Raw genomic sequence first — 27,886 nt, 5'->3', positions numbered from 1 at the left:
TTAAAAGCACATTTTATTTATTCGCTGAAAACTGTTTAAAAATTTAATTTCCAAGTTCCACATATCTGTTTAAAAAGATTTACACTTTAAGTCATTTCCGAGTTTAGTTACAAACTAATAGTGGGAAAAACACATGATGCATAAAAACTGAAACCAAAAACATATTTTTACATTATTTTATGTTTCTTGTTTTTAAAACAGGCCGTCAACCTTTCACGTGAAAATTATAAGGGCCTGACATCACTTCTTGTGATGTCACTACATGTGACGTCACTGTGATTTGCATATGATAATGGGCTCCTTCACTATTTTCCATACTTGTGCCCTGTTTATTGGCATGACTCATGTCTATAGGTATTAAAAATAAACATATAAATTCACAGGTGTTCAGCCTGTTTCTCTGGTGATGTCACACTTTGACATGTATTCAGCTGCTTCTTCTATTTTTAGGCGAGTACAAATAACGTGCCATTACCCCTCCTTCCATTTCTCCCTCTTTCTTTGTCTCTCTCGCTCTCTTTATCTCTCCCCCTCTCTATCTCCCTCACACTCCTGTTAGCTTTAGCTTCATGAATGTCACTGCCACTTCTGGCATTCATACGACAAATCCTTCAGAACATTTGAGGACAAGGGACCATCAAGTGTGGAAGACGAGTTGCTGGGAGTGCAACGGGTTGTCCTGGCACAGATATGCTTTTCGTGTGGGATTTCGCTATTTCACCACATTCTTCAAACAGAGTCTACTGCTTACAAAGGCACAATTCTGGTAAAAAGTAGAGTTTGGCAAGTCACAAAATGAATAGGGAGAGCAAAGTCAGAGAGGAGCCACGGGTCGTACTTAGTTATAAGGCCCGAGGCACGAGCTGATCCATCAACCAATAACAGTTTGTAAAAGATGCAGCAAACGTTACTTAAAAACAAGGTATATGCTTTTTTATATCTAAAAATATGTTATTTCTTGAACACCTGTGCGTCACTTTATTTCATTACATATAGTGCAGTGGCATTTGTTAATAGTAATACATGCATTTTAACAATGAAGCTTCCATCTCCAGAACCCTGACAACATGTCCACTCTGGGTGTGTTGGTTTTATAGGTTTTATCACTAATCCGGCAAGTTAGCTGAAAATACCGCTGTTAGTCCCAGTATTGTTCAGTGTTGCTTTTACTGGTAGTGTGGTCAGGGGCGATTGAATGTTTTTCTTGGTATCTCTTCTTCACCAAATAAAAATCAAGAATGTTTATTTTCTTTTAATCCACATTGTGCTTGTCTTCCACTGTGTATCCTGGTACATAAAATTGTAAATAAAAATGTAAATTGATACTTGTATAGCGCACTACTCACCCGCAAGGGTCTCAAGGCGCTTGTACGAATACCGCTGTGGAACCCGTCCTGGCTTTCCCTTTGAGGCGTCCACTCCTGGACACCCCCAGGGTGAAGGCCAGGCATCGTTAGCGTTGTGGGGGACGTTGTGGAGATTGGCAAGCTATTGCCCAGAGTTGCAGAGTGGGACTCCATGATTAGAATAGGCACCGAGGCGAGAATTATCAGGTCCGTGGAATTTTTGAGGCCAAGACCCGCCTAGGCGGGGAATTGAACCCTGGTCCCGGGCTAGACCTCTGCATCATGGTCTGCCGCTCTAACCATTGAGTCACACTTCTCCACTAATGTCACTTTGCTATGTGTACGGAAGTGAACAATCACTCGAAACAAACACTTTTATAATTCTTCAAATACTGTTATCTGTTTTTCATCTTTACTGCTATTCGGATCTTCTATCATCTGGTATTTCAATGTCCAACATAATTTGAATTTTATCTTTTTACGTAATTCATTCCTCTCACCATAACTGGACTGTTCAGCTCTTGTCTATGTCCTCAGATGGGTCAATATTATTTTGATGTTCTTAAGTTCTTTCCAGAATCTCTGCATCTCTAGGATTATTTCCATGTGAGTTAAATGAAGTGTATTCACTGAGGGCTGTGTGGGATTGAAAATTGACAAAAGCCCTTCTCACTTTCAGTGCCCTTCTATGTTTTCCCCCTGTGTGTTCGCTGATGACTTTGTAGCTCTAATCGTTGACTAAAGCTCTTCCCACATTCATTACAATTGAGTGGTTTTTTTCTTCTGGCTTTTCGTAAAAAAATTGAAGACTTTTCTGTTTTAAGTTCTCCTGTTCTGTTCTTCTTTCTTTTTTTCTCTCAGCAATTGCTTGTGTTTTTCTTTAGTCTGTCCCTGGCGCCGGGAAACCCATTGCGGGTAGCTGTGCGCAATATAAATTTAATAATAAATAAAATAAAAATAAATAAATAAATGGTTTTTCTCCTGTGTGAGTTCCCTGATGATACCTTAATACTGAAGAGAAGCAAAAAGTACTGTCACATTCACTGCAATGATAGGGTTTTCCCCCATGTGTGTTCGCTGATGTGTTTGGAGGTTTGATAATCGACTAAAGCTCTTCACACATTCACCGCAGTTGAATGTTTTTTTTCCCGTGTGTGTTCACTGATGATTTTGTAGTTGTGATGACTTACTGAAGCTCGTCCCACATTCATTGCACTTGAGTGGCTTTCCCCCTGTGTGTGTTTGTTGATGTTGTCGTAGGGTTGATAACTGACCAAAGATCTTCAAACATTCACAGCAATCACATAGTTTTTCCCCTGTGTGTGTTCGCTGGTGATACCTTAATGCTGAAAAGAAGCGAAAACTACTGTCACATTCACTAAAATGATAGAGTTTTTACAGCGTGTGTGTTCGCTGATGACTTTGTAGGTCTGATAACTGACTAAAGCTTTTTACACATTAATTGCACTTGAATGGTTTTTCCCCTGTGTGTGTTCGCTGATGTCTTTGAAGGTGTGATAACCGACTAAAGCACTTTGCACATTCACTGCACTTGAATGGTTTTTCCATGTGTGTGTTCGCTGATGTCTTTAAAGGTGCGATAACCGACTAAAGCACTTTGCACATTCACTGCACTTGAATGGTTTTTCCCGTGGGTGTGTTCGCTGATGTCTTTGAAGGTGTGACAACCGACTAAAGCACTTTGCACATTCACTGCACTTGAATGTTTTTTTCCCTGTGTGTGTTCGCTGATGTCTTTGGAGGAGTGAGAACCAACTAAAGCACTTTGCACATTCACTGCACTTGAATGGTTTTCCCATGTGTGTGTTCGCTGATGTCTTTAAAGGTGTGATAACCGACTAAAGCACTTTGCACATTCACTGCACTTGAATGGTTTTTCCCCTGTGTTTGTTTGTTGATGTTTTTGGAGGTGTGATAACTGACTAAAGCACTTTGCACATTCACTTGTTGAACTGCATTTTAAAATGACCCACATGACTCCATTTTGTGTTGCCATGCTCTCTGCAACCTGGTGAAGTATTGCTTTCCACGTCCCTGTCAAAACTTGCCCAACCCTCCCTGTCATGATTTATCAAATGGCGCCTACCTGACTACAACTCCCAGAAGGACTTCATAGTGGGAGGAGTCTAGGACATATACGCCAGCGCAACACCAGGGGGCACTGTATGTGATTACTCTTCTGAACCTAGCTTGTTGGTGTTCATTCCTGTTTGAGGAACGAGTGTTTGGACTTTCGTGTCTGGGAGAACGCTGGTGTTTACCGGTGTTTGTGATTTACGAAGGGTTCTTCTTCGACTCCAGGAGGAGTTCACCTTCGTTTCCGTCCTTCCCGCTTGCGGCTGCAGCGGGGAAGGACTTTCCGCGTTCTCGGCTGAGACGCGTTCTCTAGGAGCTCTGAGAAGTCGGAGGAGCTCTTCTACGTCCTTTGCTATCAATTGGGTTTCCTTTCTGCTTGCGGCTGCAGTGGAGAAGGTTTGGGCGTTTCCTGAGTCTCGGCTGTGACATAGCTTGGACACAAGTAACACGCATTGATTTCAGCGGCTGTGGTACGCATTTCTCCTTTTCGCTTGCGGCGGCTGCAAAGAAGGAATACGTTGGGATTCATCGCAGGCATATACACATGAACAAAACAGCAAACAGGAAAGGCTTGCGGAAATCATAGTTCGTTTTGGAAAACTACAATTTGGTAAGCCTCGGTAGAGGTTGGAACTGTATCCTGCTTATCTTGTTAGTATATTTTAGAGTGTTCCGTTTAGTTGGGCCCAGCTGGAATACTAGTAGTTCTGTTTGTTTCGTACCTTGGATGTTCGTATGAAGTGACTGTGTCCTCCCAGAAACTTTGTTTACCCGCGCACTGCAGGAGTCTTCTTTCTTCTGGAGGAGTACAGCATCTGGGTTACTGGAGAGAGTTCTTTTCTGTTTATTGTTTAAGGGAAAGATAAACGGGTAGGTTTGTTTTTGTGTTACTGTTCTCACATGGTTGAGTGTATGATTGTTGTTGGAACTAATTCTGGACTTATCTTTCAGGCAGCTATTATACAGTGGAGAAATATCTGCTATTAGAGAGGAAGATTCCCCTCCTGATTTATGGGGTAGGTATAGGCTACTAGCGAGAATTAATGAGAGTAGTCAGGATTGTATGCTATAACCTTTCTCTCTTTTTGTCATTTCAGCTGTCCCTTTCCGTTGCTGTCCCTTCCCTTACCTTTTCTCTCGCTTGATTACCTTTACCCTCTGTGTTGGTATAACAGTCAGAGAGTGGGGAAATCAGGAGGTGGACCTTTTTCAGCATCACCCTGATCCTGAGGGGGAAGACGTCTGTGACACTCCCTGTCCTTGTGGTCGACCCGATTCCGAGAAGCTGCCTGTGTGCCTCACCCCCCCCAGTTGTGCCAGAGACTCAGCCACATCCTGTCCATTGTTGGTAACTCAGCCTGTCACGACCAGCTGCCCTGTGACCACACCAACTGATAGAGGAAGCACGAGGTTGTGCCCTGTGACCACACCAACTGATAGAGGAAGCACGAGGCTGTTCACTGTGACCACACCATGTGGACAAGAGAGCACAAGGCCGTGCCACATGATCACGCCGGTTGGGCAAGGTAGGACGAGGCTGAGGACATTGTGCAAACAGAGACAGATGTCCCCCGGCCCGATTGCACCACACGAGTCTGACGGAAAACTTGCCAAAAGAGGAACTTACCGAAATAACAGAACTTGTATTGTGTAAATGGGCGTGGCTAGTGCTATAAATATGTGTAATACTGTGGAGTAAATCAGCAGTCTCCGTAGAATTGTCTTTGTACCATTCTGGGAACTCTGTCCTTAGCTCGAGCTAATAAATTACTTGCTTCCCTCCACGGCTGGTTGTCCTGGTCTCTTTGGTAATGTATGATTTATGCAAGAAGGACCCGTAGATTTTAAGGTGTCCCCTGCACCGCTAGCTTTGACTCTCCTAGTGTGGGGGGGGGGTGTCTTTGAAAAGCCGGTTCTACACACTGCACTGGAATGGTTTTTCCCCTGTGTGTATTCGATGATGTTGTTGGAGGTTTGATAAGTGACTAAAGCACTTTGCACATTCACTGCACTTGAATGCTTTTTTCCCCTGTGTGTGTTCGATTATGACTTTGAAGCTGTGATAACCGACTAAAGCACTTTGCACATTCACTGCACTTGAATGGTTTTTCCCCTGTGTGTATTCGCTGATGTCGTTGGAGGCTTGATAAGTGACTAAAGCACTTTGCACATTCACTGCACTTGAATGGATTTTCCCCTGTGTGTATTCGCTGATGTTGTTGGAGGTTTGATAAGTGACTAAAGCACTTTGCACATTCACTGCACTTGAATGCTTTTTTCCCTGTGTGTGTTCGATTATGACTTTGAAGCTGTGATAACCGACTAAAGCACTTTGCACATTCACTGCACTTGAATGGTTTTTCCCCTGTGTGTATTCGCTGATGTCGTAGGAGGCTTGATAAGTGACTAAAGCACTTTGCACATTCACTGCACTTGAATGGTTTTTCCCCTGTGTGTATTCGCTGATGTCCTTGGAGGCTTGATAAGTGACTAAAGCATTTTGCACATTCACTGCACTTGAATGGTTTTTCCCCTGTGTGTATTCGCTGATGTCCTTGGAGGCTTGATAAGTGAATAAAGCACTTTGCACATTCACTGCACTTGAATGGTTTTATTCCTGTGTGAGTTCGCTGATGACTTTTTAGGGCTAATAACTGTCTAAAGCTCTTTACACATTCACTGCACTTGAATGGTTTGTCCCCTGTGTGTATTCGCTGATGATACCTTAATGCTGAAGAGCTGCAAAGACTACTGTCACATTCATTGCACTTGAATGGTTTTTCCCCCGTGTGTGTTCGATTATGACGTAGAAGGTGTGATAACCGACTAAAGCACTTTGCACATTCACTGCACTTAAATGGTTTTTCTCCTGTGTGTATTAGTTGATGACGCCTTAATGTTGAAGAGTCGCAAAACCTACTGTCACATTCACTACAATGATAGGGTTTTTCCCTTGTGTGTGTTCGCTGATGTATTTTGAGGTTTGATAAGTGACTAAAGCACTTTGCACATTCACTGCACTTGAATGCTTTTTTCTCTGTGTGTGTTCGATTATGACTTTGAAGCTGTGATAACTGACTAAAGCACTTTGCACATTCACTGCACTTGAATGGTTTTTCTCCTGTGTGTATTTGCTGATGTATTTGGAGGTTTGATAAGTCACTAAAGCACTTTGCACATTCACTGCACTTGAATGGTTTTTCTCCTGTGTGTATTTGCTGATGTCTTTGGAGGTTTGATAAGTCACTAAAGCACTTTGCACATTCACTGCACTTGAATGGTTTTTCCCCTGTGTGTATTTGCTGATGTCGTTGGAGGCTTAATAAGTGACTAAAGCACTTTGCACATTCACTGCACTTGAATGGTTTTTCCCCTGTGTGTATTCGCTGATGTTGTTGGAGGTTTGATAAGTGACTAAAGCTCTTCCCACATTCATTGCACTTGAATGGTTTTTCCCCTGTGTGTATTCGCTGATGTCCTTGGAGGCTTGATAAGTGACTAAAGCATTTTACACATTCACTGCACTTGAATGGTTTTTCCCCTGTGTGTATTCGATAATGTAGTTTGAGGTTTGATAAGTGACTAAAGCACTTTGCACATTCACTGCACTTGAATGGTTTTATTCCTGTGTGAGTTCGCTGATGACTTTTTAGGGCTAATAACCGTCTAAAGCTCTTTACACATTCACTGCACTTGAATGGTTTTTCCCCTGTGTGTATTCGCTGATGTCGTTGGAGGCTTGATAAGTGACTAAAGCACTTTGCACATTCACTGCACTTGAATGGTTTTTCCCCTGTGTGTATTCGCTGATGTCGTTGGAGGTTTGATAAGTGACTAAAGCTCTTCCCACATTCATTGCACTTGAATGGTTTTTCCCCTGTGTGTATTTGCTGATGTCCTTGGAGGCTTGATAAGTGACTAAAGCATTTTGCACATTCACTGCACTTGAATGGTTTTTCCCCTGTGTGTATTCGCTGATGTTGTTGGAGGTTTGATAAGTGACTAAAGCTCTTCCCACATTCGTTGCACTTGAATGGTTTTTCCCCTGTGTGTATTCGCTGGTGTTTTTGGAGGTCTGATATCTGGCTAAAGCACTTTGCACATTCACTGCAATGATATGGCTTCCGCCCCGTGTGTGTACACTGATGTTTCTGTAGGATTGATAACTGACCAAAGCTCTTTGCACATTCACGGCACTTGAATGGTTTTTGTCCTGTGTACATGTGCTGACGAAGCTTGCGTAGTGATGACAAACTAAAGCTCTTGCTGCATGTGTATGATTCTTCTTTCTTGGTTAGTGTCTCTGGGTCGGGTATATATTTGTCTACACCCCATGACTGCATTTCCTGATGGGCCGACATGGCTGATAAAGCACTTGTGTTTTTCTCACACACTTTATATGTGTGCAGTATTTTGCACGTTTGATTTCTGCTTTAACAATAACATGCGATAGCCACCAAATATTTGCCACACTCCTAATATATAGAATGTGTCTTTGTAGGTGATTGTGCATTTAGATTGTTTTATGGCAATGCACGCTTGCGGGTAAAGGTGTATCTTCCTTCTGGCCGGTGCAAATTAGGACAGTCTATTGTATTGTAGATAGAACTCCTCTTTCATTTACCCGTCAGTTGTCTGGCTCCGCTCTGTTGTGCTTTTCTCTGGTTGCTGTGGTTTGGCCAGAAAGAGTTTACAATTCTCCTAGAGCACGGAATGATGGCTTGTCGTCATTTGACAAAACAGAACACTGTGGTAATCACATCATACCGATCCCATGATCAAATCTGGTGTTGGACACTTGTTTATACAGGAGGTGGTTTGTTATTGTTGTTGCCTTAATTTTCCTAAGGTCATTTCTTCGTCTTGTGGCGTGGAGGTGCACAGCTCAGACTCTTACAATCACTGAACTGCCCTTGATGCTTCATCCGGGATCTGTCAGTTTGTGTGCAGGTTCCTCTGTCGCCGACTGCGCTGATGTTTTCCTGAATACTGTAGCTCAATATTTATGCCATTATTGAAGATTTACAGCATTCGCTTCATTATTGATGGTCATTTCATACAGTCAAGGGTTGTTTTCTGTTGGATGTAAAGATATTTAAAATTACTAAATTGAAATATAATGGAATGAGAATTCACAATGTTTAACTGGTTGTAAAAGACATTTCAGGGGAGATTTACCAAATCTCCACTCAATGCAGCGCAGCCTAACCCCCCCGCCCCTGGGGAGGCTGCGATGCGCGACAGGGAGGGAGCAGGAGAGCACCATATTTTCAGAGATATGGATCTCTCCTTTCCTTTCCCGTGCACAGGCACTGTTTACAGCAGGCCTGCATCAAGCATACACCTTAGCACCAGAGCGCTAGGGTGTGTGTGTCTGTGAGTCCAGCATGGGTTTTGTACAGGAAGGACACCCTTCCTGTACAAATTACTATGCCTCGACACGAGGGAAAGCTTTTACCATTTTGTATACGTTTTGCAAGGTGCAGCACACATGCAAAGTCAGAAAAGGAAGGAGAAATGAAAGCATTTCTCCTTCCTTGCATCTAATTTGTGGTTGCACGGGAACGCCCATGCACCACCCTTGGCACGCCCCCATGGCTCAAAGTAATGCAAAACAATGCTATGGACAGTGTCACATTACTTTAACGTTATTTCCAGTGCTAAACAAGTTTAGCGCTGGAAAGTAAATTAGGAAAAAAAGATTTTGCACCATTTTGTGCCACTTTTGTGACACAAACACAGTGCAAAACCTTAGTAAATCTCCCCCTTCTTCTTTATCACTTTTGAAAGTTAGCAAGGAATATTTCATCATACACAGATATTTAACTAAAAGTTCTGTTGATCAGGTGATATCTTATTAATGTCTGAAAAGGAGGTGATTTACCAGTGTTCACAAAGTAACTTAGCAAAGTAAGGGCGCTGACAGAGCACCCAAGTGCTTGAGGTATAGCTTAAGATAGACGCACAGTCAAGATTTCATTTAAACAACAATAGAGTTTAGAAAAAGAGATGGATGAGGCGGGGTTAAAAATGTCTAGTAACTCTTTGCAAAGTGTACAACAGAAGCAACTCCATTCACACACTTCTTCTCGCTCCTTTCCTATTCACTTAAGATCTTCTCAAATGCCAACTCCTGTCTTTACTCGCTGTTCATAAGTCACCTTTGACACTTTCAACAGCTCCCTTGGATCAAGCATTTCTGGTTTCTTCTAACCTGGAAGATTGGAACATTATTGTGGTTTGAGGGGGGTTTCCTATTGCCATAACATCTGTCCATCTCCCTGAAACTAGTGCAGCTTACAGCCCCCGGTTCTGGCCATGGAAGACAACTTTAAAAAGCAAGTCTTTAGTTCTTCCTAAAGTAGATAAAGTTCTGTAAGATGCAGCTCCTTCTGGGGCTTTTGTGTCAAACAGAGCGAGGGGTTCACTGTAAGGCCCGTCCTTTACATGATAAGCGCTGATAAGGTAAACAAACATTGATTTATATAATTTAATATTCAATTAGATCAGTCATTTACTATTTATAGAGAATCCATCACAACCAATAATTTACCTGACATATCCCCGCAGCAGATGTGTGCCCATTACTCTTCTCCCCCCTTTTCCAACATTACATGGCATCTGGCATGATGTTGTCCGTTTGGGGCCCCGGATGCCACTTTGCGACTGATGGGCATTTGGAAAAGCGGGAGGAGGTGTCAGTTATCCACAGGTGATGCAGCATTTCTACATTTCCATATTTCTCATATTCAAGTTTACCTCATTTCCTGTCTTTCGGTCCCTCTACTGCCCTCTGGCTGCGCACTCACTCTGTGGCATTCATCAGAAGTCAGATAACTGCCTCATACTCACAAGGTCATGGATCTCACTTCTTCTACAGCACTTATTGCAGACAAAGGGCCTAGTTAGGAGTTTATCCAACAGATTATTGCCTCAAAACTAGGGTTGGGTGAAGAATTCCGCTCTGCCGGTTGAGCTCGCGAAGTTTTGCCCAACTCCATGCAGAGTTCTTTTCTCAAGCGGTTCGCCAACTGTAAGGTGGCGAGCGTTTTTGAAAAAATATAACGCGCTAGACCTCCACCTGGTGAGATTTCACATTGCGGGAGGTCACGGCAGGTCACGACCACTCGAGTGTTAAAATATGCCATTCTCGTTGATGAAGCTGCCATTCGATTAGAATATCAATTAGAGTGGCAGAAAGCAGCATCGCCCTTGAGAGACAGAATTTCTTTTGCTGGAGAATCTAACACTATATTTGTTAGCATGATGTAGCTGCATAGATGTATATCCTCAGTTACGCAGCATTTTATGTTAGTAATTAAAGGTAGTTTACGTTCCTTGTAAATAGGTGGAGTTGCACCATAGTTAGAGAAGCCGCACAGACTCCATTTTGAATCTGTCGACTCGGGCCTGGGTAGCGATCACGTGTGGTTCTCCCTATACACCGGTCAGGTCCTAATTAGTTGAGTTACAGGACAGCTGAATTCATGACTGTTTTCCTTCTCTAAGGCCCAAGGTCGCATCTGGCTTTAGAGACGATAAGCACATTCTTGCCGGCGCCGGGCTGTTACTCCTATGTACCGAGACGAAAGGGAGTTACCCTTTCTGACCTTCCTTATAATAGTAGAAACAGACATCTAAGATGGCTTTGTGTGCCATATATGGCCCTTCCTTGAGATCTCGTACCTATTGGTAGAATGCCAAATATGGTTATTTCATGTAATGTATGTTTTGTATAAAGGATTGGTCTCATGTGTAAATCAGGAGTCTTCTCAGCGCACTGACTGGGTGTGGACGAGGGGGCTCCTCTGCGCAGAGTTTATTTGATAATATACGATTTACTTTTCTTCACTGCCTACTGACTGGTTATTGAGTTAATATATATTGGCTATTGGTAAGTGTGGCCTTGTTCGATATTTTTCCAGTACTTCAGTTGGCGACTCTGCCGGGACTCCGCGTTTGGGGTCGTCCTCCCGTAACACAGGGTAAAATAAGGACATTAGGAGGAACGCTTTGGTCGGGGGGCGGACTGACTAAAATTTCTTGGCTGAACTCTGCTCTCGGGAACAGAGAGCTCCCTGTTGCTAGTGACCCCTCGCCGGAGTCCTACGGGTGAAACCAAGGAATTGATCCGAGTTGATATTCAGGAGTGGGCAGTGGAGAACTCACAATCCTATTTTTTTTGCACCAGGTGAGTGTATTGATTTGTTGTTTATGGATCATGCTCTTGAGCGATATTTTGAAATAATTTGATTTTGGTAGGTTGGTGGTCGGCGTACCACAAGGAGTTTTGGAGATCTGACGGGGCAGCATTGAGGCTGCATGGGAAGATGCTCCGCGAACTTGTTTGTGAATAATAGAGATTTCAATCTGATGCCTTGGTGTGGCATTTCTAATGCGCACCCGGCCGCACTGTCTTCGGAAAAGCCTGTGGAGATAACTGGGTGACTTCATGCATGCAGACTTCATGCAGAGTTCTTTTCTCAAGCGGTTTGCCAACGGTAAGGTGGCGAGCGTTTGTGAGAAAATATAATGCGCTAGACCTCCTCATGGTGAGATTTCACATTGCGGGAGGTCACGGCAGGTCACGACCACTCGAATGTTAAAACCTGCCATTCTCGTTGATGAAGCTGCCATTCGATTAGAATATCAATTAGAGTGGCAGAAAGCAGCATCGCCCTTGAAAGACAGAATTCCTTTTGCCGGAGTATCTAACACTATATTTGTTAGCATGATGTAGCTGCCTCCGGCTCCACACAGAACTCCAAGTAAATTAAAAGAGCAGCGCTCTAGTCTCCCCTCCCTCCTCCAATATGGCCCCAGAGGCTTCATCCAATCACATAAAAGGATACAGATCAACCAGCCCAGCCTGAAAAACCAAGCCGCAGACATGAAGCCACCACCAGGGCCGGGAGGGAAGGGAAACTATACTGTGGCGAGGAAGACATGGACTCGGAGTAATGAAGATTACCGGTAAGTAACCGGGGCATTACCTCCTCGTCCTGTCTTCCTCGCCACAGTAATATACATATGAGCCGATACCAAAGCAATCAGCTTCATGTAAGGAAAACAGACCACATCATCAGTGCAGCGAAACATATTTTAATATACAGAGGCACAACAACCCAAAAAATGGACAACCTCTTAAGGCACCCCAGCAGTCAAAACAGAAGAGGCAAATGAAACAGAACCCCCACCCCCAATCTGGAGGCGGTAATGGGACATGAAGGTATGCGGAGAAGACCACGTAGCAGCCCTGCAAACATCCTCCATAGACACCCCTTTGAAAGAAGCCCAGGATACAGCAACAGACCTGGTGGAACGACCCTGAACAGGAAGAGATGGAACCACAGAGACCGAAGCATAAGCCAAAAGAATGGCTTCCTTAATCCACCGACTGATCGTGGACAGGGAGGGCTTCATACCCTGACGCGACAAACCATAATTCACAAACAAGCAGTCAACCTTACAAAAGGAAGAAGTTGCACCATAGTTAGAGAAGCCGCACAGACTCCATTTTGAATCTGTCGACTCGGGCCTGGGTAGCGATCACGTGTGGATCTCCCTATACACCGGTCAGGTCCTAATTAGTTGAGTTACAGGACAGCTGAATTCATGACTGTTTTCCTTCTCTAAGGCCCAAGGTCGCATCTGGCTTTAGAGACGATAAGCACATTCTTGCCGGCGCCGGGCTGTTACTCCTATGTACCGAGACGAAAGGGAGTTACTCTTTCTGACCTTCCTTATAATAGTAGAAACAGACTTCTAAGATGGCTTTGTGTGCCATATATGGCCCTTCCTTGAGATCTCGTACCTATTGGTAGAATGCCAAATATGGTTATTTCATGTAATGTATGTTTTGTATAAAGGATTGGTCTCATGTGTAAATCAGGAGTCTTCTCAGCGCACTGACTGGGTGTGGACGAGGGGGCTCCTCTGCGCAGAGTGTATTTGATAATATACGATTGACTTTTCTTCACTGCCTACTGACTGGTTATTGAGTTAATATATATTGGCTATTGGTAAGTGTGGCCTTGTTCGATATTTTTCCAGTACTTCAGTTGGCGACTCTGCCGGGACTCCGCGTTTGGGGTCGTCCTCCCGTAACACAGGGTAAAATAAGGACATTAGGAGGAACGCTTTGGTCGGGGGGCGGACTGACTAAAATTTCTTGGCTGAACTCCGCTCTCGGGAACAGAGAGCTCCCTGCTGCTAGTGACCCCTCGCCGGAGTCCTACGGGTGAAACCAAGGAATTGATCCGAGTTGATATTCAGGAGTGGGCAGTGGAGAACTCACAATCCTATTTTTTTTGCACCAGGTGAGTGTATTGATTTGTTGTTTATGGATCATGCTCTTGAGCGATATTTTGAAATAATTTGATTTTGGTAGGTTGGTGGTCGGCGTACCACAAGGAGTTTTGGAGATCTGACGGGGCAGCAGTGAGGCTGCACGGGCAGATGCTCTGCGGACTTGTTTGTGAATAATAGAGGTTTCAATCTGACGCCTTGGTGTGGCATTTCTAATGCGCACCCGGCCGGACTGTCTTCGGAACAGCCTGTGGAGGTAACTGGGTGACTTCTGGACACATCTGAAGCGACGCTAAGGCAGCGGGCTCAGTCAGAACAGTCCTGAATGTGAACCAGGGAGACCTATGGGATGGTCTGTAGGCCGGTCTGTGGTTAATTCCTGTCTGATGACCTCTTGGTAGTCTTTGGACTGCCTGGCTTCTTTGTTTCTGTTTGGTACGGTGGCTGGAGGGTCGCAACTTCTTTATGAACGGGAGCCGACGGGCTCCGTTCTTTGGCAGTTTAACATTGATTCTGAATTGAAAAAGGAGAGAAACACCAATGCAGTCCTTTCTTGTTTGTGACAGATTATGTGCTTAAACTTGCGTGTATGGCGGGGGCGTGGCCTGCAGTGCAGCGGAATGGCCGTTTCTTGAGCGAGCTCCGCCGGTCAGAATCTTATTCTATTATTATCCTGCATTTGGGAGTGCCCTCGGGCAACCCAAACCTCAAGCTGAGGTAGTGAAGTGAGTCGGAATCAACTTGGCGAAATCCTGAGTCCCGGAGTGCCGAGGGGCTGACATCGGAGGAGACTGAGTGCCGGGCTGCCCGCGGTCAAGTGCGGAGTTCGGAGGTCGGCTGCTCGTCTCACTTGAGCCCGCTGCCTCATAGGCCCCTGATCTGCTGCGACGGTGCGGCCGGATCGAGTTTTGGCGGCTGGAGGGCCGGTTCTCCTGCACCTGGAGGTGGCGCTGCATGACTGTTGGTGCTGTGGGCTCTCCTGCGCACCGGGGACGTTTGTAGCACCAGGGTGATCTTCCACCATCTGCGGCTGAAAGGGGATCACTGCGGCCTCCATTTTGAGTTGCTCCTTTTGTGGTGGATTGCTGATTGAGGAGGGCGGCTGGGCACTCGCTCCTGGAGAACTCTGAGAAGGTCAGGCGGGTTGACTGCATCCTTTCTTTACCCCTGACATCACCATAGCAAACGGGGAAAACTGCTAGGCGCCAGAGGTGCTGTCCTTGCTATTTTGCCACCATAAGCCACATTGCGCACTGAACAAGATGGAGGCGCTGTGCCTCGGGGGCAGCATGCACCATGGAAAGGCCCTGAAGGTCCGCTGATTGCGCTCTCTGGACACACAGGTGCACTAGCGAGCGGAGATATTGCCCCTGCTGCCGCAGCCGGGGTTGTCTGAGGTGGTCCGCCTCTGTGAGACGCGTGGCAGGTGGCGGCGGAGAGTGCGCCCCTCGGCTATGCTCCCCTGAGATTTCTGGTGTGGGATCTATCGGCTACCTGGGGTGCAGTCCACTAGTGTGCTCTTTATATGCCCTCAGCTTTACTAGTGCAGGGCTGTGTGACCACCCAGGTCTAGCGCCCTGCGACACGTGCATCATGGGGCGCCAGGACGCCAAGCAGCCGAAACTCACCTTTGAGAACAGACGTGCCGCCAAGCAGGGTGCCGCGGAGTCGGAAACGCAGGCCAATGGATCCGGAGAACAGGATACGGATGACCAGAGTCCGGACCTCCGGACACTTATGTTAGACATGCGCACAAGTCTCCGCAACATAGATGCCAAACTTGACAACTGACATCCCAACTTGATGCGGTAAAAACGCAGGTTACCACACGAGACGCGTTTGGATGTGCTTGAGAACCGTCACACAGAATGTCACGAATTCCAAGTTGAAACGAAGGAGCAACTGCTCCAAATGGATAAGCTCCTGGGCATCATACGCGCCAAAAATGAGGACTTGGAAGCCAGGTCGAGGCGCAATAACCTACGCATCACGGGAATACCGGAGATGACCACTATCACCACGATGGAGACGTACATCACGGACATCCTCCATGAGTTGTTTGACCCACACCTCTCCGCGGTGTGGTCGTGGTGGAGAGGGCGCACAGGTCGCTGGGCCCAAGACCTCCGGTGGAACACCACAAGGCCTGGTCTCGTCTTAACTATTGGCTGCTGTCCCGGCACATGGCTGCCTGCACAGTTGAAGTCAAGCATTTGCCCCGTTCCCTGTCTGATCATGCCCCGTGCCTGCTGCGGCTGATGCTGCCCACTATGTATAAGCGCGCATTTGCTTGGAAACTACCGCCACATGCCCTACTTGACGAGGCCTTTAAGGCAGAGATAGGTAATGACATTGCAGATTATTTTCAGAACAACACAGGGTCAGTCGATACTGAAAGTGGGCTGTGGGAGGCCTTTAAAGTGGTTATAAGGGGGGCAGTGCATTTCAAGACAGGCAGGGGTGCTTAAAGCAATAAGGGGCTCCCTGGCTTCCTTGGAAGCTGACATTAAGAAACTTAAAACGCAGTATTTTGCCGAGGAGGACTGTAATGTCTCGGGCTGTTGAAGGCTAAACTGTTAGATTATGCAGAGGAGGCACAGTGCGAGGTTACGTTTTTAGGGAAATATGCAGAGGCGGGGAGGTATGGTGAGGGGGACAGACCTGGGCGCACGTTGGCAAACATGATCAGGCCTTCCCGGTTGGCGACACACATACACAAGATAAAGGACATGTCCGGTAATGTGGTGAGGGGGCAAGATGAGATATTGAGAATGTTCTCTACTCTCACTTATATACTGCCACCTTAAGTGACTGCTCGGAGGGGTTGGGGTCCTTTCTTGAATGTATAGAGATAGCTTGGTTTAATGTTACATATAGGAAATATATGGACCTCCCGATCACAACTGAAGACGTAGCAATAGTAATAAAAAGTATGCCCCAAAATAAGGCGCCAGGCCTTGATGGACTGACTATTGCCTTTTACAAAACCTATGCGAAGGTACTTGCACCCAGACTGCTGGCGGTGTACGAAGAAGCGTTAGAGGTGGGAAAGCTGCCTGAGTCAATGAGAGAAGCCCTAATCATCACATTGCCTAAACCAGGCAAAGCAGAGGACGAACTAGACTCTTCCAGACCCCTCTCGTTGATTAATGTTGATGCCAAAATTTTTGCCAAGTTGTTGGCTAACCGCTTGCAGCCCTTGTTGCCCCTCATAGCTCGCCCCGATCAATCGGGGTTCATCCCAGGACGAGCAACGTCGCATAATTTACGTACCATTATCTCTACATTACACTATCTACACCCGAGTGTACATGCAGCTGTGGTGTTTTTACACGCCACGAAAGCGTTCGACACCCTAGAATGGTCATATCTGTTTACGATCCTTTCTAATATGGGATTTAGCCCGCTTTTCAGAAGTAAGATTCGCCTGTTATACATGGCCCCTAGTGCCAGGATACAAGTTAAGGGATGACTTCTGATCCCTTCCCCATCTCGCGGGGCACGCGGCAGGGATGTCCTCTGTCCCCACTGCTATTTGCTATAGCAATGGAACCCCTGGCAGCCCGTATACGGCAACACCACACTGCGCGAGGAATTGGTTTTACCTCCCAAAGCCTGTTAATATCACTATATGCTGATGATGTGACCCTGTATCTTGTGGATCCTGAGGTCAATTTGGATCCGGTTCTGCATGAGTTTATCCGGTTTGGAGGACTGGCAGGTATCTGCATAAATTGGTCCAAGTCAGGTGTGTTCCCACTGACAGACAGCACCCCTGCAGTTGTCTCTGAGTTCCCCTTGAGGTGGGAGGAAGACGAGGTGAAATACTTGGGGATCTGGATAAGCAGGAATTTTCAAGAAATCTGGAATATGAATTATGGGCGTGCTATGACTTGGCTCGAAGGTAAAGTGAAGTTGTGGGCGGGGTTACCCCTGTCTCTTACTGGGAGGATTGCCTTGGTAAAAATGGTCGTGTTACCCAAATTTCTGTTCCATTTTTGTAAATGTCCCAATCCCCCTGGCGTCCCATTTTTTTGCTATGCTGAAATCGCAGCTTGTCACACTAGTGTGGGCAGGTGGGAAGGCCAGGGCAGCATGGGATGTGCTATCGCTGCCTTTGCGACAGGGTGGTTTGGGGGCCCCGGACATGCACCTATATGCACTATGCGCTCAGGCTCAGTTTTTACATTTTTGGGTGCACCCCACCCCTTTCCAACCACATATAGCTGTAGAGCAGGACAACGTGGCACCAATCCGGCTCTAGGTGGCAGTCTGTGCGAAGGCAAGGCGTCCCCGGGGGGAGGTTGACACAGCTGAGACGTTAAAGTGGGCATGGGACGAGCTGAGGAAAAGGGCAGGTGTGCCGCTACTGTATGCACCATCGTTGTCCTTGGTACAGAATCCCCTATTGCCCTGCATTGAGGGAGGCATGGGTAAGTCTGTGTAGCAAAAGCTGGGCCTCCACACGTTTGCTGATTTGTTTCCCAATGATGAGTTTATGTTCCCCCTGTGGCTGAGGAGGGACGTGAGGTTCCTTTTTCAGACCAGTTTCTGTATCATAGACTAAAATCGGCCTGCCGAGTGTTGAGCAGTGAATTTCTGCGGGTTCCTCCAGCAATTCAAGCGCTAGAAATGATAGTGAGCTCCCCCTCTCCACGTAAATTGATAACTAGAATATACAGGCAAATGCAGAACAGTGCACCCATAGTACAGATCACAGCCCTGCAAAAATGAAACGTTGAGCTAGACTTCCCGCTCACTGAGGAGCAGTGGTCCTTTTGTTGTGGGCAACTCACTGAACTGTCCCCTAATTACAGGCTGCGTTTGATACATTTCAAATATCTGCACCGCTTCTATAGGACTCCGGTCAGTTTACACAGAATGGGACTTCGGGAGGATGATCGTTGCTGGAGATGTAGGCACTCCCCCGCTATGTTTTTGCACATGGCATGGTCATGTAACAAACTGGTGGACTATTGGTCATCGGTGTTTGAGTCCATTAACAAGATTGTGGGGCGCGCTGATGCCCCGTCCCCTAAGTTAGCGATCTTGGGATATGTGAAACAAACTGTACCCAAATTCAGGAAATTACACGCTATGCTATTGTTGTATGCTAAGCGCCAGGTGGCAAAGCATTGGGGGAGGCGGAGTGCGCCGTCAGTCAAGAGCTGGCTGGCTGATGTCACGTATGGCCACACGCAGCTGGGCACCTTTTGGTCACCTCCAGACCACGTGATATCTGGGAACCGTTTCTTCAGCGGGAGAATCAATGTGATAGTGGGCCGGATGGCAGAGTTGGTGATTGAGCGGGTCATTTATTACCTTCATGCCGCATTGTACAGAGTATTGAGGTGGGTGGGGGCTCCCTGATCGGCGGGATGTGCATGGTGGGGCATGGGCGGTTGGCTTGCACTTTTTGCAATTTTTACCCTGTACTCTGCTGAGGCTTTTGTTATGTGCATTTATGAACTGCTGTAGTATGGACTGCGGACAAATGCGGCTTTTTGAAAGTGTGTAATGTGTTCCTGATGATGACAACGTTACGCTGTGATTTTTATTTCTAACTATCACACAATGTCTGCACTTGGTTACATCATTGTAAATGTATATTAACTGGCAAAATTGAGTTTGTTTACTGTTATATACGGTATTGAAAATGCTAACAAAAAAAACAAAAAAAAAACTTTTTGTATGGCTGGTGTGAAGCGAATGAAGATTGAGAGTGAATAAAACGTGGCCATGTTCTGATAGTGTGTGACGGAGCGCGAAGAGCGATCATCTCAAAATGCTGTGTTTTAGTAAAATATGTTTTGGATGTTGTTGTCGGCGAAAAAATACACAATTAGATGAAAGTCAACCTGCTCCGCCAGAAGGCAGCCCAAACTTTGATATGTATGTGAAGCATGGTCTTACGCCCATATTATTTAGTAATTTAAGGCACCGATATACTAAAGATAATGAAGAATTACAATGGCCCCTAACTGGCTCTTTTGATGAAAAGAAAATACAGTATTTACAGGACTGGTTGTTCTCTAAGAGAAGTAGACAGGGAATGTTTGATTCTCTGCAGTTATGGCAGAGGGAGGCAAAACGCCGCCGATTTAGAGAAGAAATATGGTCAAAATACAGAATGGACAGACCATAACGTAGAAAGCTATAGCGTACGATAAAGAACAAACTGAGAAAAAGATTGAATGTTAAGATAGACAGTTTTGATAACAGGCAGATAAAAGTTATACAGCCCGGCCTGAAGCAGAAGACGAAATATAGGACTAATTGAACGTACGCCCTCCACCCCCCTGTGCTCCACAGCGAGTGTACCCTGCAATACCCTTGGCCAGTGTCCCCGGTGCACCTGTCGTGGTAGCCACGGCCCTTGTGTCCCCTGCCTCTGTTGTACCAGCTGGAACTATTCTTACTCCCTCCTCTATGGCATCTGTTACAGCAACATTATTCACAGACAATCCATTGACCTCTGTCATGTCCCCAATGACATTGATCTCCCCTTCGTCCTCTGTAGCTTGACCTTCTCAGTCGGCCACTTCAACTCCTGCCAGAATAGATTCGACCCCCTCCCATGCTCCCGGGTTAGGGGGTGTTCTGTAATGCACCGACACAACCTTTTCATCTCATTGCCTTTATCCTATTTAGGAAGTTGTAAGGCCTGGTTTAAATTGTTAAGTATGATGTACTTACATTACACTGTAGATGCTTCTTGCTATACCGAGAAGGACTATGAAATGATTTTGACCTATATAGAGGTACACCAAGGTTTTGACCCACAAGGAAATAATGGGGAGGGGTCCTTGTACCCCAAGGCTTGTCTGAACATGTATACTGAATATGAGAATGTGACCTGGTTAAGAACAGAGATTTTGGACTTTGCTGAGTTTAATTTTACTCAGTATTTCCAACACTTTCAGGATCGAAATGTCACTGATGACAAACCAATTCCGGTGCCCATACTAAATAGTACCTCTGCATTTTGTATACAAGAAACAGGACACATTTCTGTAGGGGATAGTCAGTGTAATTATACCTATCGACTACGTACTTTTAGTAGACTGCCATTGATAACGCCATCTAATGTATATTTTGTTTGTGGAGAGAATGCATATGCTTGGCTTCCCCGGGGATGGATGGGCCGTTATTTATCTTTTCTATACCCACCTGTATACATAGCTCCTTCGAATTATCATAAGGATCATAGGTTAGATGGACCAGGGTCACTAATGAAAAGAGAGAAAAGAGAATTGGATATGTCCGAAGTAGATCAAACTGATACCCCGAGCAACACTTTGTTGATATAGTAAAGGGAGTGTTTGCTATATGGGGACCCATAATAACTAGTAAGGAAGTGAGACGATTATCTAGGGTAGTTGAAAGAGTTATTAATACCACTGCTGGTGTATTGACCAATCTGACTGTAGAGCTTCAGGCTACGAGACGCGTCTCGCTTCAAAACCTTATGGTGTTAGATGTCATCCTAGCAGATCAAGGAGGAGCTTGCAGCGTCATCAGCAGCTCCTGTTGTGTATACATCCCTCACTCCGCCCCATCAGTTAATTTGGCCATAAAGAAGTTACACCTATTGGCATCAGAGATACATGCTGATACAGGTCCCTCTCTGGTTGGTTTTGGGACCTACTATCAGCCTGGTGATGGAAGATCCTGATGGTATTAGTAGGTATAGCGGGTCTCATCTTTACTTGTTGTCTATGTATACATTGTGGGCCTACCTGCTGTTCCTATTGTGCCAGGAGAGTATCTACAGTCCTGGTACCGTCGACAGCATTGAAGGAAAAGTCTCAGATGGTGCATCAGGAAATTCGAGAAGTTTTTTTCTTTATTTCAATTGCAGTATTACATTTGCAGGCCTACAACTACAGGGGCCGGCCGTCGCTAAAACAATAGAAAACAGTGACATTGCAAATTTACACAGCTTTCAGCCGACAGCCCGGGGGCCCAGCAGCAATTCAACATATCGTTTCGAACGGAGCAGACTAGTGGTGTAGGCGAAGGTGAAGGTCTTACTTATTTTAATTATGTGTAAAACATAAAAAACAACAATAAAAAACTAAACGAGAGGCAGTGTAGTGTACGTCCGCTTCATGGGAGAGAGTCATATTAAACAGATATCCCGCAGTAAGGATGAAATTAAAAGTGGGGGGGGGGGGCCCTGGGTAATCGGACATGTAGTGCAAAGAGTTGTATAATGTAGGAACGTCAGGTCATGGGGATTGGGTAATCACCAGGGCCTCTACAAACGGGGGGGCACAAATCTCCCCACGATACGAATTCCATTGGTTCCAGACTCTACCCCACTTCTTGAGTTTACCACGTGCAACATATACCGTTTTTTCCCTGAACATGCACCAGTCCATATTTTCTTCCCATACTGAAGTCGTAGGTGCCCGCTGCGACCCCCATAGCTGTGCTATGTCTCTTTTAGCCACCATGTTTCCAAGAGTAGCCCATTGTGTCTGTGCCACAGTGTAGTCATTCGGCTCCCATATATTCAGCAGACAACGGCGGGCCTCAGGCAGCAAAGCAACACCTGTGACTTCTTCCATAATCACATGTACACGGTTCCAGAACATAGCCACAACCGGGCACTCCCATATAATATGCAGGAAGGTACCCAGCACACCACAGCCACGCCTACACACTCCATCCACAGAGAGACCCATACGAATCAGACGGGGACCAGTTACATAGATACGGTGTAAGATCTTTAGTTGCACCAGCCGGAGACGAGCCGGGATCGCGACCTCTTTCGGGGAGAATACCGCTACCTGCCAATCTTCATCGTCCAATTCCAGTCCATCGCCGTTCCACGCCTCACGGAGCTGCAGAAGCAGATCCGTTCGGTCGTTAATCAGTTTTTTGTATATTAGAGATATGGTGCTATCAGGAATATGGCCATCAAGCACCCTATCTTCGAGGGGGGAAGATTCCGGAATGACAGATCCAGTCAAGAAGACTGAGTGGAGCGCATGTCGGATCTGCATATAGCGAAAATGCTCCCTATTACTAAGTGCATATTCCAACTGAAACTCCTCAAAGGTCTTGATCCTATCTTTGACCCATAGATCTCCAACCGTACTGATACCGATAAGGTCCCACTTCTCGAAGCCCTTTGTCATCCATAGGCAACCCAGTTTCTCAGCCGCATAGAGCGGGGTCGCCCTGGTCAATCTGTCTGGCCATCCCATGGCTGCGTTTGCACTTCTCCACACCCGCACGGCCACTCCGGTGGGCCCTGACAGTACCTTGCAAGTCGATTTAGAATATATTGCCCTGTTATAATTCCCTCCTGGTAACTGCCATTTATCCATATCAAACGCGGGATTTGGCGTTGGGCCATACATGGCATGGTTAATTGCGCTCAATTGAGATGCCCAATAGTAGCGCCTGATGTCCGGCAATGCGATGCCCTCGTCGTACCAAGGCAGAGTCAATTTTGCTAGAGCGATACGAGGACGCCCGCCCCAAACCAATTGCCTCTGCAGACTCTCTACCTCGCGGAAGTATCTTGCTGGTACGAGATCGAGTGTATTCTGAAGTGCGTATAGGAATCGGGGCAGGGACATCATCTTCAAAAGGGCCGCACTTCCGAGCGGAGACAACGGCAGGCCACTCCAGGCCGCTACATCAGATTTAAGCCGGAGCAGCGGGGGGAGCAGGTTGCGTTCATAACGTACCGCGGGGTCTAATGATATAAAAATCCATAAATATTTGAATCCGATCTGTGTTATCTGTATCGGGCACGAGCGCGGTAGCGGGGGCACGTCACCGGTGAGTACATAAGATGCTAGATTTAGCCCAATTAATCACCAGGCCGGAGTTTTTGCCAAACGAACTGAGGACATCAAACAGCACTCCCAACGATTTCCGTGGGGAGGTGAGGTACAGCAAAATATTGTCCGCGTATGCGGTCTTCAAAGTCAGGGGTCCACCTGATTCCCTTAAGCGACGGTTCCCACCGTAGCCAAGCAGCCAGGGGTTCAAAGGCAAACCCTGTCGAAGCAAAGGGAGGGGGAGAGCCCTGTGATCCTCTAGAGCCTATGCCGCTCACTAGAAAACGACGACGAAGGACAGGACTCTAACAGGATAAACCGATCCAACTCAAATATGAGGTCAACGTATTATTTATCGCTTTAATGGTACAAAAGTCACTCTGGAATGGAATCAATAGTATTCGAATAATCAATGTTCGATTTATAATAGAGGCATTGCTGTGCTGCAATAAAAGAAATCAGCGGCAACAATAGCTATTCTCGCAACAAAGTGCACTTATTTCAAGTTTGGTTTGCATATATTACAAGAAGGGTATAAAGCGACAACTCATAGACAACATTATAAAGCTTACCGACTTGCCTTATAAAGGTTACTGATATTTTTAGAACACCACAAAGGTTAAGGAGAAGCAGAAGTATCAAGTTAGACAGTGTATCCGCAATGACGGACAATAACCCATTATTAATAGTAACCACATAACAACAGTCTCCAGGTAGGAGCCCCTAATTACAAAAGACCTGCTAATACGGTGAACGACTACAGCGCATCAAACTGTGACTATGACATTGGTCTATCAAAACATTTGAATTCTGCGTTTGTTCTTCTCGTTAGGTGTTGATCCTGGAAGACATAGGCTGATGGGTTTCGGGCTTGTGCTTTATGCACGCTTCAGGAATTTGCGGAACGAATGTCACCCAATAATCGCACCATTTGAGGAGGCCATTGGGGTGAGAGTTGGCCGCGTAAAATGGAGCGCCACGATAAAAGTACTGCTCGAAGAAGCACTGGGGTTACCAGCTTCTCAAAAGGGCATGTCCTCTGTTTCGATAGCTGTCTAGAGGGCCAGAGACCTGGGTGGGGCCATCAATGTAAGCAATGGCCTGGAGCCGCCATGGCTAATTTGTAACTCCTGGGTCAGTTTGTTTGTTTGGTGGCAGCAAAGAATCGTAGTATGCTGATATGTTTGGGTTGGGTTGCGAATACGATCCACAAACTGGCATATGGACACTCACTTCGGGATACTTGCTGCCTAGCAGCTCCTGCCACCCAACGAGCAGGACTTTTATAGCTGAGATGTGTGTGCCCAGCCAGGCTGTTCCGGTTCTGCTGGCATCACTGAGCTGTACTAGATGAGTGTGGACAATGGAGCAGACCACCCGAGGGAGCGACAAACCTGGAGGTTCACGGTGACAAAGAGTAATTCTTTTTAAGATTACTATGAGAGTGTTACCAGTACTTCTTTAATGCAGTATTTTCATGGAAACCTTAAAAAAAGGTTAACACTAGCTACAGTATGATTGCGGTTACAAAAAATGTAACATCTTGTAAATTGACAGCGATTGGGTTAGCATTTGCTAAAGCTAACGTGTTTTCCATTGTTATGTTGCCCGTTTTCGGAGGCCATTTTGTATTGGTACCCTCCATTTTGTATGCCTTACATTGCCTCGTGCTCGCCATGTGCCTTGTCCTACCTCTCTGCTGGTTGCTCACATATTCTGCCTAGTAACAAGCTATTTTTAACTTGTGATCGAAATATGCACATGCTCAGTCGAGCCACATCTGTTTCTGATAAAGCACTGTCGAGAGAGGTTTACCCCAAACTGGTCAAATCGTTAGCTCCTCCCACTTGTTGAATGTGCACTGAAAATGCCTTTATATGTACATAAATGTGTCTTGTGTTTGTGCTGCCTATTTTTCGAGCCCCTGTGTGGGTGTAAAAGGACCATGTGCTTTCCGTTCGGTGTGCTACTTCATGCATTGCCGAAGGGTATTGTCTGAATGTACCACCACCCCATGGGGTCTTAATAAACTTGTCTTTTCTATTCCAGTTTCTGTGCCAACTTCTATTCTAAACTATTGGCTTTCCTATTCAAAGGGCTGTCTCTCATGGGCAGACGTCACAGCACTGTAAAAATATACAAGTCACTATTCCCTAGTGCACCAACCAGGATTCAAATTAGCGACCCTCCACTTTGAGACAAAGACATCAGAAATGATAACACTAAGCCCAGTGCCGCAGGCGATCTGAATGGCGTCTGAGTTGAGCCCTTTTATGTAAACGCATGTCATAGGCAGGGTGTCAAACTCCCTGACATATCAATCCGCCTAAACGTCTCGATCATAAAAGGCTACTCCAGGGAGTCAAACGCCTTATCGGCATCAGCTGACTTCATGTTTGGGTTTACCTGGTGCAGCACTGCGAATACTGCGAATACTGTCCGTAGATGAACCGCTGTGGATTTATGTGGGACAAATCCCAACTGGACAGGGGAGACTATTTTCTCTAGTAGGAGGGATAGCCGAGTCGCATCACCTGAGGCAGGAATTTATTATCACTGTTACGCAGTGGCAGAGGGCGATAAGATGTACACTTACAGGGTCTTTAACAAATGTGCAAAATGTGTTTATTTCCCTGTCCTAGGAATCGTTACCTTTATTCAGGGGGCCCTTGTTTTTCACATGCACTTACAGGGTCTTTTCCAGGCTTAGGGGGCACTGATATAACTGCATCAGTTATAGATGCCAGCGACACACCGCCCTTCAATGCCTCGGCATAGACCTCCTGGATAGGCGCACCTCCACGGCACCCCGGCCCAGGACAGGCCTCAACTCCTCTGCATCCCCTGAACAGGTCTCACCTCCTCAGCACAGTACACGCCTCACCTCTTCTGCACCCCCTGGACAGGTGTCAGGGTGCAGGAAAAAGGAATCAAAGCTCTTCTTTGTCTCGCAGTATCTGCCATTGAACCGGCATTGCAAAGATCACCTGCTCGCAAAAGGTCGCGGGTGATTATAGCACAGAACAGGGCATTCTCCCCTGTTCTACCAACAGGGAGGACAGTGGTGGAATTTGCCGGTTTAGTCCTGAGTTCCAAGACACAGGCGTGAGGTCTAGACCAGCTGTGAAGTGCACCGTTTGATTTTAGAACAGAACCAAGGCACTTCACCAACGGATTTTCAGAGATTAGTCACGTTTTCTCTGTAGTCTAGTTAGATAGAAATAGTGCAATTTTGTGCCAGGCTTAGGTGCAGGTTAGAGCACTTCGGTGCGTCGGTTAGTTAGTTCGGTAATTTAGAACTAGAGAGAAATAACAATTTAAAGTAAATAGGACAAAAGAAATATAAAGAGAAGAATTAATACTTACCCAATGAATACTTCAGTTCCTGATTTCTTTGTTGCTTGGTTGACGGCGGAGGCTCCGGAAGGTTTCTAAGGGAGAAGTAAGAAGAATTCAGAAGATAAGAAAGTAAGGTAGAGAGTGAATGAACGAATTAGTGAAAAAGAATAAATGAACTCACAGAGTTAAAGGGTGCTAAAATAGAGAATAGAGAGATCTGCATCTAGATGGGAGGGAGGAGTTGCACCTAAACTCTGAATAGGGCTGTACCTGCCTTCCACAATGCTGGCTCCACCTCCTGGGGAGCAGCTGATGTCTGTGCCCTGCACACTGAAAGAAGAGAAGGAGTCCTGTAAACAAAGTGCTCCAGGACTGTACTTGTCTTCCACAATGCTGGCTCCACCTCCTGGGGAGCAGCTGATGTCTGTGCCCTGCACACTGAAAGAAGAGAAGGAGTCCTGTAAACAAAGTGCTCCAGGACTGTACTTGTCTTCCACAATGCTGGCTCCACCTCCTGTGGGGCGTCTGATGTACATGCCCTGCACTGTGAAAGGAAAGGAGAAGTCTGGTAAACAGAGTGTTGCAGAACTGGTTTGGACTGGGCAAAGGCCCCTCTCCCCTCAGAGAACAAAGGATTTTGGGGTATAAATATTGGGACCCTGATCCTATGAAATTAGATCACTTTGGACTACAAGAAGAAACCTTTACTGAGGAGAGGAACCTGAAGAAACTGAGGACAGACTATCCCCAAGCTGAAGTGCTGCTTGGGGGATTGGCCTGCAGTGGTTGCCGTACTGCCAAAGGAAGGAGAAAGGAACTTTGTGTACTTTGCTTTCAACTTGTGAAGGATCTCCAAGGGCTTGGAAAAGAGCTTGCCTCCTGCTGAAGTCTCAGGGACAACAGACTTCACCCCCAGCTCCCCAGAGTTCTTGTGGAAGTGCCTGCTGCTGTGTTGGGCCTTCTGAGGAACTGCATGTCGCAAGGAGTTGGAAGCGC

The 27,886-nt window shown here is 46.1% G+C and overlaps 1 protein-coding gene across 1 annotated transcript; it reads right to left on the bottom strand.

Moving 5' to 3' along the window:
- Positions 1-26,983, bottom strand: LOC144823797 (uncharacterized). Its single transcript, XM_078682638.1, is given in 3 exon segments — positions 1-5,466; positions 5,468-8,519; positions 26,918-26,983. Coding segments are annotated over 2 exon segments (2,445 nt in total). The 5' UTR covers positions 7,805-8,519; positions 26,918-26,983; the 3' UTR covers positions 1-5,358.
- Positions 26,984-27,886: the final 903 nt, after the last annotated feature.

The sequence above is a fragment of the Lissotriton helveticus genome, chromosome 3_1 (assembly GCF_964261635.1).
Source record: "Lissotriton helveticus chromosome 3_1, aLisHel1.1, whole genome shotgun sequence".
NCBI lineage: Eukaryota > Metazoa > Chordata > Amphibia > Caudata > Salamandridae > Lissotriton > Lissotriton helveticus.
The sequence above is the reverse complement of the archived record's forward strand: the minus strand, read 5'-3'. Positions and strand labels throughout refer to the sequence as shown.